General features: G+C 37.2%; 1 protein-coding gene across 1 annotated transcript in view; it reads right to left on the bottom strand.

The window, feature by feature from the left end:
- Window positions 1-946: 946 nt before the first annotated feature.
- The window catches only part of FAM135A (family with sequence similarity 135, member A), a 147,112-nt gene continuing 136,489 nt past the window's right edge, over window positions 947-11,569 (bottom strand). Inside the window, exons 16-17 of the mRNA XM_006899483.1 lie at window positions 4,284-4,397; window positions 947-2,358 (exon numbers count right to left, since the gene is read on the bottom strand). Coding sequence (XP_006899545.1) covers window positions 2,153-2,358; window positions 4,284-4,397 — 320 coding nt within the window. The 3' untranslated portion in view covers window positions 947-2,152. The remainder of the gene's footprint in view (window positions 2,359-4,283; window positions 4,398-11,569) is intronic.

Genomic DNA, 11,569 nt, shown 5'->3' with positions numbered 1-11,569 from the left:
TCTCCAGGGTACTGAAGAGCAATGGTGTCTCTCTGGAGACTAAGGTGCGTCAGATACAGGACATGGTCTTTGCAATCACAGTTTATGCATCAGAGAGTTGGACAATGACCAAGAAAAATTGATGCCTTTGAGCTGTGGTGCTGGAGAAGAGTATTGAGGGTACCCTGGACTGCTAGCAAAACGAACAGATTCATCCTGGAAAGGGTTAAACCAGGAAGCTCCCTGGAGGCAAGGATTCTGAGGCTCCGTCTAATATACTTTGGACATGTTGTAAGGAGGGACCGGTCCTTGGAGAGGGACATCATGATTGGTAGAGGGACAGTGCAGGAGGGGAAGGCCCTCTATGAGGTGGATTGATTCAGTAACTGGGGTAACTGGGATGGGAGTGTCAGAGACAATGTGATTGGCACAGGACAGAGCAGAGTTTAAGGCTGTTGTATGGTCACTATGAGTCATAAGTGACTCGAGGGCACATAACAACAACAACAACAAGGATAATTTATCTCTAAATATTATTTTATCATTTACATAATTACAAATAAAAATGAGTTTTTGATAAATTTGGATTACCCAAATTTAGAATAAATATGATATTTCAAACTAAAGGATAAGGCAAATACAGATAAAAAAGAAACATGACAAATGTATGCCAAAGTATATATGCATAATGAATAAGTTGATATTTCCAGTTATAATGCACTTGGTATATTATTGCTTAATCAATTTATAGGATTTTCAAATAAGTTTTAAAAAGTAAAGAAGTATGGACAGTAATCAATGAAATATTCTTTCAACTACCTAACATACACAAAAGACACAAATTTCAAATCAGTTTATAAGTTATATAATCACATTGGTCTATAGCATTGAGTCTACTGAAATGATAAAATGTGTCCCTATTATCTGAAAGTAAGCAAAGGCTTGCAAGTTTTTTAGCTGCTCCTCTAGACAAACATTTGTTCACTGATTAACACCAGAGGTGATGACACAATATTAAAAATGAGCATGCAGCAATTATACAATACATACTTTAAAAATCCTCTGTCCATCACAGTTGATTAATTCAGACAGAAACTTCTGCCTACCCTTAGTGCATTAGTATGTTGACAAGGAAAGGAAAATAATAACTTAATGCTATTCAGCACCTTTAGTAAAGTCAAAAGACTCAGCATCTCAATATGTCAAAAACTTTTGCATCTATGTCACCCAACATGTAAAGTTATTTTGTTCCACAACTTTTAACACGAATTATTTTATTTACATTATTTTAGTTCAATAAATTTTTAACAATATTTAAAAATTATCTAAATTCATAAAAGTATTTCAACAACTCTTATATGTACATACAAGGAAGTTCATGAAAAAAGTTAAGAGATGTAGTCAGAAATTTCAAGCAACATTACCAAATTTAGCAAAATTCCAACCAAATCAAATCTGAGGGCATTCAAACATTCAAAAATCTTCATATGCTGCTAACATGAACAGGAAAAGTTCCAGTAATAAAAGTCAATATGAGAAATAATGTTGAAATCACCAGTAGAAAATATATTTTAATAGGCATGACATGTTTAATAAGAACAATGACTTTATAGAAAACTTTTATAACATTGTCATATATGAACTACCTGGCTTGACATTATGATAAAGGTATATTTTAGGGCTACAGAAGTTGATTTCATAAAAATATATTTTAGCAGCCATATTTTTTCCAGTTAAAACAGCAAAATGCTAAAAGTAAAACTTAAAATTAACTAAATAATACCCAAATATTAGAAAATTCAAAATCCCATGCTATCCTAGTAATAATTGTCTCTATAATGATGTAGCTTTATGTAAGAATCGTGGAAAGTCAATAACAAATAGATGTACATGTGGGCTTAAAGTTTCACTGAAATACTTAGGTAGCAAAATATATGAAAAAGTAATAGAAAAGTAAAAAGATAAAATTAAAAAAATATTGCACAGCCACATCACCTAGAAAGTAAAGTTGTTGATGTTTTAAAAAGCTCTAAACATGGATGATATAAATGATCTTCCATATAAAATGTATAAATATTTCTTAGAACTTATGAGCATCTACAGTTCAATGTAACACATTACTTGAATCCTTGTCAAATGAGGTAATTGTCAAATTTCTAGCAATGTTTTTATCCTACTGGAAGTATTTGAGGGCAGCAACTAAAAAGAATTTTTCTAAAAATATTTCTGAATCAAGAACAGCTATATGTGCAGCTCTTCCAATTAGTGAATCCGCTGTATTGGGCAATGCATTGATGACATTATATCGAATCAGATTACAGTTCTTGCTCTGTAGAACTGGGTGAAGTAAGTTATGGATCATTTCAGAGTAGAACTGTCCTACGGAACAAATGGGAAAAGAAAGCAGTTATCAGTAATAATAACCTTTTACGAACTTTTTATATCATATAAAAAAAGTTAGCTGCAGTACAGAATCTTTGCCAAAGGGGTTTATTTTAATGTCATTTTTTTAGATTGATGAAGAATGAAAGTAATGTATTATTTATCTAGTTAAATACACAAACACACCCCCCCAATTGATATTTTTTTCTTTCAAAGAAGCACTTACAACTAGAAAGAATAATGTCCTACAGTTTTTAATTGGGTTCAAGGAATAAACAGGATCCTTTTATTTGGTTTGAGGTTTATTCAGTTCTGAGTTCAGCTTTTAATTGAAAGTTATACTCCTTTCTCATTTTTTGTTAATTCTTATAAGGGATTAAATGATGTCATGCTATTCATAAAAGATAAATTTTATATATATCCAAACTGTTTTATAAGTGGAAACACATGGTTTTTAATATTTACACATACATATGTTGCTAAAGGGAGCTTCAGTGGCCTAGTAGCTAGGAAGCTGTGCTGCCAACTCGAAGGCTGGTGGTTTGAATCCACTTGCCAATCCTTGGGAGAGAAATGGGTAATTTCCTCCTGTGTAATTTACTGCCTCTGTAAACCTACTAGAAGGGTCAGCTATGAGTTGGCCTTACCTCAACGACATACAACATGCTGCTAATATATTGGTGCACATATATATCCATGGAAATGGTTACTCTTAGGGAGACAGGTATTAAATTTTAGAGAAGTATGGTAAGAAAGAAAGAATATGTAGAAGTACAACTAGAGAAATAGAGAGACTGACTTAAAGAGAAAGATTAATATTGCAGAGACTTAAACTTTGGTTCCAACTTCTCTTAGTTTTCATTTTGAGTTAGCACAGACTTCTCGGGCCATGCTCCTTTCTATTTACACAGAGAAGAAATTCAAACAAGCCTTCATTATCATTTTTCCTGTATGTTATGCTGCTAACCAAAAGTATGAGTGTTTCCAAAGGTTTCAATTCTCCAATTACTCCACAGAAGAAAGGTGAGCACTCTTTTCCTGTTAGGAAACCTGGAAGACGGTCACTGTGAATTAGAATTAACTAAACAGCAGTAAGTTTTCCTTTGAGTTTTGTGTTTCTAGTGACACACAATCTCACTGTTCAAAGGAACTACGTATAACATTTATCTATCTCTTGTTTCTCACATAACCTCTGCATTTCTAACCTCTGCTAGAATAGGAGTAAAAGGATTATGGTATCGTATATGAACAACTAATATCTGTTAATTGAATGTAATACCTATTTTGTGCCAGGCACCAGGTTATACAATGCCAACAAAACATGTATATAAGAGATTCCTGTCCTAAGGACCTGCTCACTGCTACATTTAGAAAAAGCAAAGGACCTAGAGTTCTTAAAATAAAGTCTAAAACCAAAGTGAATCAATATGGGGATGTAGAAAATTCAGGTACTTGCTCTGTAATTAACTAGCAGTGACTAGGGATAAGTTAATGAACATAGCTGGGCCTCAGCTATAAAAAGAGCAAATAGGACCTAGGTGTCCTTCATTGCTCCAGATCTTAATATCTTTGGTTATTAAAAACAGTAAAGGAATAAAAAAAATATTAGCACAGATTACCAGGAAGGTGGCGCAGGTCTTCACGACCTTTTTTGCCTGAAAGTACAGCAGATCATGCAGCAAGACCATTACTACATGAGCAATCCTCATACTCCTGAGGAAATCAAGGCACAGATTACAAAACAGAGCAGCATTTGTAGTTATTTGATAACAAATACTGCTTGGCTAATAAAGTTGTCCGACATGACAGGAGAGAAAGAAAAATGAAGGCTGGATCACCATTACTACTAATCAGTGAGAGAAGGAAGAGGGTGAGAGACAGTGACTACTGGTTTAGGTAAAAGTTGTCAAAGTAGTTTTTACCTGACTGTTTGTCCTTTAATGCTGTTTTACACATCTCAATGCGAGCAGAGTGATATGGAACATAGCGATCCTGTAGAGATCCCACTAGTACAACATTTTTGAAATAATGAAGCCCTGTGAAGGAAAAAAAATACCAAAACAAAACCAATGCTAACACAACAATTAACCAGATTAATTTATCTTGTCAAGTGACCAAGAAATTTCTTAGCAGTAACTTTATTACTTTTGCATACCTAATGCCTCTTTTTTGCAAATTTCTATGCATTTCCCAGAAAAATCCCTATAGTTTATTGCGCATGTGCTGGCAGAAGAAATGTGACTTTGCACGTAGATAAAGGATTGTGTCGAGGATGTGTGAGAGAGGAATATGAGGCACAGGAAGCATGTCTATTGGTTCTAAAAGGTAAGATTATTTACGACTCTCTCTCCCTTAGACAAAAATTGTAGCCTTCCATGAAAATAAACACAACACTCACATAAAGTTTCCTTGCACTTATTTTCTTCTTTATGAATTCATGCCTTGAGTTGCAATACTTAAGGATGCTATGGCAGAATATTGAATGATCTAGGAACCATTAAAAAAAGGAGTATACAGAGTATACCAAAAAGAATTGGCGGACACAGAAGATTTTAAAGAAATAACATATTAACAAGAGGCAATGATGATGATGATGAAGGAAGTTCAGGCTGCTCTGAAGGAATGATGGAATACCAACAGACATATTTCAACAAACAGATGCTTCTCTGGACGGATGTGCTCACCGGGTTCCACCAAGAAATCTGGAGGACAACTACCTGGCCAACTGACTATTTATTCCCATTTCAAAAAAAGGTGACCCAACAGAGTATGGAAATTATTGAACAGTAACACTAATATCACATGCTGGCTGAATCATGAAGATTATCCAAAAATGACTGGAGAAATACATCAACAGAGAACTACCAGAAATATAAGGTGGGTTTAGAAGAGGCCATCACATTAGAGATGATATAGCCAATGTCAGATGGATCTTGGCAGAAAGCAAAGAGTACCAGAGGAATGTCTGTGTTTCATTGATTATACAAAGGCATTTGACTGTGTGGATCACAACAAACTGTGGCTAACCTTGCGGAAAATGGGAATCCCAGAACACCTGATTGTGTTCATGTGAAACTTAAGACCAGGAAGTAGTCCTCTGAAGAGAGCAGGGAACACTGCATGGTTCAAAATCAGAAAAAGGAGTGCATCAGGGATGTGTCCTGTTTCCGTACCTTTACAATCTGTATGTGGAACAGATCATTCGGGAGGCTGGGCTTTATGAGGAGGAATGTGGCATCAGTATTGGAAGACTCGTCAGCAACCCTGTGATATGTAGATGACACAACCCCGACTGTTGAAATTGAGGAGGATCTGAAGCACTAGCCGCAGAGTTAAGGACTGTAGTCTTCAATATGGATTAAAGCTCAACATCAAGAAGACAAAGATTCTCATCACGGCCAATTAGCAGCACCACAGATAGATGGAGAAGAGATTGAGGATGTTAGCAATTTGAGCTTGCTCAGCTCCACAATCTTGGCACCAGCAGTCAGGACATCAAAAGACAAACTGTGCACTGGGAAAATCTGTGGTCAGAGATCTATCTAGAGTACTGAGAAGCAAAAGATGTCAGTCTAGAGACCAAGATACACTTGATTCAGACCATGATCTTTGCAATTACCTGCTATGCTTCAGAGAGCTGGACAATGACTAAGGATGACAGAAGAATAATCAATGCCTTTGTGGTGCTGAAGAAGAGTACTGAATATGGACCATGAGAAGAAACAGATCTGTCTTGGAGAGGTTGAAACCAAATTTCTCCTTAGAGGTTGGGATTTTGAAGCTTTGTCTCACATACTTTGGGCACGTGGCCTGGAGAGACTGGCTCCTTGGAGGACTACATACATGGAAGGGTAGAGAAACAGCAAAGGAGATGAGATGGACTGACAGTAACTGGAGTAATAGGGGTAGGTGTGTCAGAGTCAGTGAGACTGGCTCAGAATAGGGCAGGGTTCAGAGCTGTTGTACAGAGGGTTGCTATGAGTCATGGGTGACCTGACATCACATAACAATAACAACAACCACCACCACCACCCAATCCTTATTTAAGAATGATGTCAGAAGGGGATATGCTTTAAATTTTTAGAAATAATGTGTTTTCAAGTTAATCTTACTATATTTTAACTTTGTAAACAATGTGAATTTATAACTTGTGATTACTTTGGGATACATCATTAATTAGCTCTTGTAAGTACTGAAATCATGTTCTTGACCTTTGTAGTACTAATAATGCTCTAATTTTACTACTTGGTTCATGGTAGTAAATAAATAAAAATATAGGTGAGTATTCAATAGTTATCAGTCAATAATAATAAAATAATAATAATAATAATAATAATGTATCAGTATTCCAGAATAAATTTTTATATTTTACAGCTCTCTTCAATTTAGGTTATTACAAGACAGGACAACTGTGGGGATTAATGTAGACCCAGAAATGCAGCTCCTTGCAGAAATCCTCTTTCTCTGAAATGAAAGAGTCCTAATCTGACAATGAGAGAGGTGAGACTCTGACAGGGGGGAGTTTTAGGGGCTTAGCCTGTAGGCAGCTGCAATGCTGGCCCTGGGGTGGCACCTCTCTGGTGGCTTGAATCCTACTACTCAGAGGGGCAAAGGTGGAGCAATCTCCTTCCAAGTGATTAATAGCTGGCCCTCCAGCTGGGTTTTGGAGGCTATAACTAAGTACGTTTCAAGTTTCAGTCACTTCCTGAAGTAAGTGAATTCCCTTTCTAGCCTCCTGTGCAATCTATTCTTGCCATTTCTGTCCCTCACACTGTAACTGTCAACTTTCACTGACATTCAAGCATCATTCCTTGTGTATCACCTATACCAAATATTCCATAATCCAGTGCTCCTTAAAAAAATGTTCCCTTTATTTTGATGGCAAAGTTGATATATAAACTTCTATAGTTATCAATGAGTTGGAATCAATTCATTGTTAATTTGATATACAGATTAGACAGATAGATAGATATATACAGATAGATAGATATTCAAATGTCTGTTGCTGTGTACTTCAAGCCAGAAATGACTCATAGCGGGTTTTCAGAGGGAGTAAATCACACTGAGTATATATCTTTGGGTTGGCAGCCCAACTCCTTGCCACTAAGCCACAAGGATTAATTCAACGGCATTACACATTTAAAGTTACATTTTATAAAAATACATAGTGAGAAAAATAGTTATCCTCCTCTTTCCACACTTCATGAAAGAAATTAATCCTAATCTGAACATTATTTGACATCAATTCCATAATCATTACTGGAGTTATTTTTAGAATTATCTAAGTGTTCTAGAGCAGAGACCTTTTAATTGGTATAGATTTATTCACTTCCTGGGGATGTGGAATGGGGGTTACAGACTTAAGAAAATTAAGTCTTAAGGAAATTTTCTGACTTTAACTTCCTTATGAGCTATTTTCTAAAAATGACTGGTCCTTTCCCCACTCTGTAAGAGAAAATTTGTATTCCAATATATTATAGATCTTATTAAGGTAAATGGCCTTAGGTTTTTAAAAACCTCTAGGAACCAGCAAAACCCAATATCTTTTGAGAAAAAGTTAGTTTTGATGTGACTGATGGTTTTCACAATGAGAAATGGCTTTGCCAGTTAGATTTTATGGCATATATTTTCTATATATTAAGTGAGCTAAATCTGAACCTCCAACTGAAATATGAAAAATAAACTTTTCATATTTTGAAGGAAATACAATTAAAATATATATGCAATCCAGTACAGCATAAAAGTATATCTTTTGCACTATTTAAATTTATGGCAAAGATTTCTAGATATGATTATTATTTTCTAGATATGATTATTAGTATTACTATCATGACTGGAGTCCAGAATGAAGGCAGCATGGTGAAGTAGACCTAAGGGGAGGGACTGTATAACAATGAAAGAATTTTTCTTTTACTTTTCAAAGAGAAGAAAGAATTGGGGGAGAGGGGTGGGCAGGAGAAAAGTGCAACAATGAATGAATGGAAATCTAAAGTCTTTGTAAATGTTCATTAAAATTAAAACAAACAAGCAAAAACATGCAAGTAGTACATGTTGTTAGATGCTGTGGAGTCGAGCACAACTCACAGTGACTATATGAGCAAAAGATCTGAACCCCATCCTATCCTGTGCCATCTTTACACTTCTGACAACTAGAGCCTACTGCAGCGATCACAATGTCAATCTACCTGGTTGAGGGTCTTCCTCTCCTTTTCTGACCCTCCACCTTTCCAAGCATCATGTCACACAGCTGGCCTTTTCACTTAACTTATATATTTGTATTCTCTACAAAGAGTCACAAGCTGCACAATTCCAAGGATGTGAATCCCAGTCCCTTTTACTTTATAAACACTCTTGGACCTGTGCATAGCACAGCTCAGGGCAAACATTCATTTCCATACGTCCTAAAATTCTTTTTTCTTCAAACTGCCCACATCTTCAGTCCTCTCCTTCATGTAGGTTATGACCTTGTTTCTCATTTCAGGTAATGTAGCTGAATCAGAAGAGAAGTTTCACAGCAACATAGAACCAACATATCATATCTGCAACTTTTTATTTTGCCTTCTTTCCTGTTCCTACTGTAAATAAGCTGTTCATGTCCCATATCAGGCCAGCACTTTCACCTGAATACTAAGTCCAGTCCTTCCAATTCTCTCTCCTGCAGCATCAATTTTTCTTTTTTATCAGAATTAATAATTTTAAAACTAAAATGCTACAGACGCTGCCCTGGATGTGCTCACTAGGTTGTGCCAGGAAATCTGGAGGACAGCCAGCTGGCCAACTGACTGGAAGAGATCAATATTTGTTCCCATTCCAAAGAAGGGTGACTCAACAGAGTATGGAAATTATCGAACAACAGCACTGATATCACATGCAAGCAAGATTCTGCTGAAAATTATCCAAAAACGCTTGGAACAATATGTCAACAGAAAACTGCCAGATGTGCAGGCTGGATTTAGAAGAGGTCGCGGTACTAGGGATATTATAGCTAATGTAAGATGGTCTGGGCAGAAAGCAAAGAATACCAGAAGAATGTCTATCTGTGCTTCATTGACTATGCAAAGGCTTTTGACTGTGTGGATCATAACAAGCTATGGCTGACTCTGAGAAGAATGGGAGTCCCAGAACATTTAATCGTGCTAATGCGAAACCTATACTTGGACCAAGAGGCAGTCGTCAGAACAGAGCAGGGAGACACTGGATGGTTCAAAATCAAGAAGGGGGTTCGTCAGGGATGTATTTTGTCTCCATACCTTTTCAATCTGTATGCAGAACAGATCATCCAAGACGCTGGGTTGTATGAGGATTAATGTGGCATCAGGATTGGTAGAAGAATTGTCAACAACCTGCGTTACACAGAAGACACAACCCTGCTCGCTGAGACTGAGGAGGACCTGAAGCGCTTGCTGCAGAAGGTCAAGGACTGCAGTCTTCAATATGGATTGAAGCTCAATATCAAGAAAACAAAGATTCTCATCACTGGGCTAAATGGCAGCATCAGTATGGATGGTGAAGAGATTGAGATAGTTAACAGTTTTAGTTTTCTTGGCTCCACAGTCAACACTCTTGGTAACAGCAGCCAGGAAATCAGGAGATGAATTGCATTGGGAAAGTCAGCTGTGAGGGACCTCTCAAGAATACTGAAGTGCAACAACGTCAGGCTGGAGACTAAGGTGTGCCTGATCCAGGCTATAGTCTTTGCAATTACGTGCTATGCATCGGAGAGTTGGACAGTGAATAGGGATGATAGAAAGAGAACTGATGCCTTTGAGTTGTGGTGCTGGAGAAGAGTGTTGAATATACCATGGACTGCTAGGAGAACAAACAGGTTTGTCCTGGAGAGGGTGAAGCCAGAATGTTCCCTGGAGCCAGGGATTCGGAAGCTTCGTCTGACATACTTTGGGCATGTTGCAAGGAGGGACTGGTCCTTGGAGAGGGGCATCATGTTTGGGAGAGTGGAGGGATGGCGCAGGAGAGGAAGACCCTCGATGAGATGGATTGATTGTGTGAGTGGAGTGGTGGGAATGAATGTGTTTGAGACAGCGAGGTTGGCACAGAATAGAATGGTGTTTAGGACTCTTGTACATAGGGTCGCTATGAGTCGTAAATGACTCGATGGCACACAACAACAACAACAACAACAAAATACTACAGCAAGTCTTATCTTCATAAAGAAAATGAACATGACTCCCAAAGTCTACAGATTGTCTATAATTACGGAACCATTTCTTGGCACTATATGATTTACTGCAAAATTTTTAGAAGAATATTCTATATACTTGTCTTTTCTTCCCATTCCTGATAAACATATAAGAAACTGTATTTTCTCTTTTTATTTTTCTTTTGGTAAAAATGGCTTTTAAGCTTAAAAATTACCTAGCTCCATGCCTCAAAGCTGGTAAAATCTAATGACTATTTTTCAGACCTCCTTCATTTGACTTAGTTTTAAACCAATCTCATTAGGTGACCTGTATGATTTTTCTGAAAGTCAATGGTTATTTCAGGTGAGTATGTTGGCAAACAGTCATAAATTAGAATATTCTTACTTTCCAAAATTATTATTTATAACTAAGTTGACAGTAACAGGATTGAATGAAGACTGATCAACAACCTGCATGAAGTAGATGACACAACCTAGCTTGTTGAAACTGAGGAGGATCTGAGGGATTTGCTCCAGAAGGTTTAGGACTATAGCCTTCAATATTGATTGAAGCTCAATACCAAGAAGACAAGGATTCTCACCACTGGGCCAATTGGCAGCATCATGACAGACAGTGAAGAGACTGAGGTTATTAACTGCTATAGCTTGTTTGGCTCCACAATCAGTACTCTTCGTACCAGCAGACAGAAAATCAAAAGACAAATTATGCTGGGAAAATTTGCTGATAGGGATCACTCCAGAGTAATGAAAAACAATGATGTCAGTCTAGAGACTAAGGTGTGCCTGATCCAGGCCATTCAGAGAGCAGGATAATGACTAAGGATGATAGAATTGATGGCTTTGAGTTGTGGTGCTGGAGAGTATTATTGTATATACCATGGACTGCTAAGTGAACAAATGTCTGTCCTGGAGAGGCTGAAACCAGGCTGCTCCTTGGAAGCAAGGATTTTGAAGCTGTGTGACATACTTTGTGAATGTTGTAAGGTGGGACCAGTCCTTGAAGAGGGACATCATGCTTGGCAGGATGAAGGGACAGAGAAAGAGAGAAAG

Source organism: Elephantulus edwardii, unplaced genomic scaffold, assembly GCF_000299155.1.
Source record: "Elephantulus edwardii isolate Elephantulus edwardi_28Jun2011 unplaced genomic scaffold, EleEdw1.0 scaffold00258, whole genome shotgun sequence".
Classification (NCBI taxonomy): domain Eukaryota; kingdom Metazoa; phylum Chordata; class Mammalia; order Macroscelidea; family Macroscelididae; genus Elephantulus; species Elephantulus edwardii.
This window is presented reverse-complemented; position numbering and strand designations above follow the sequence as displayed.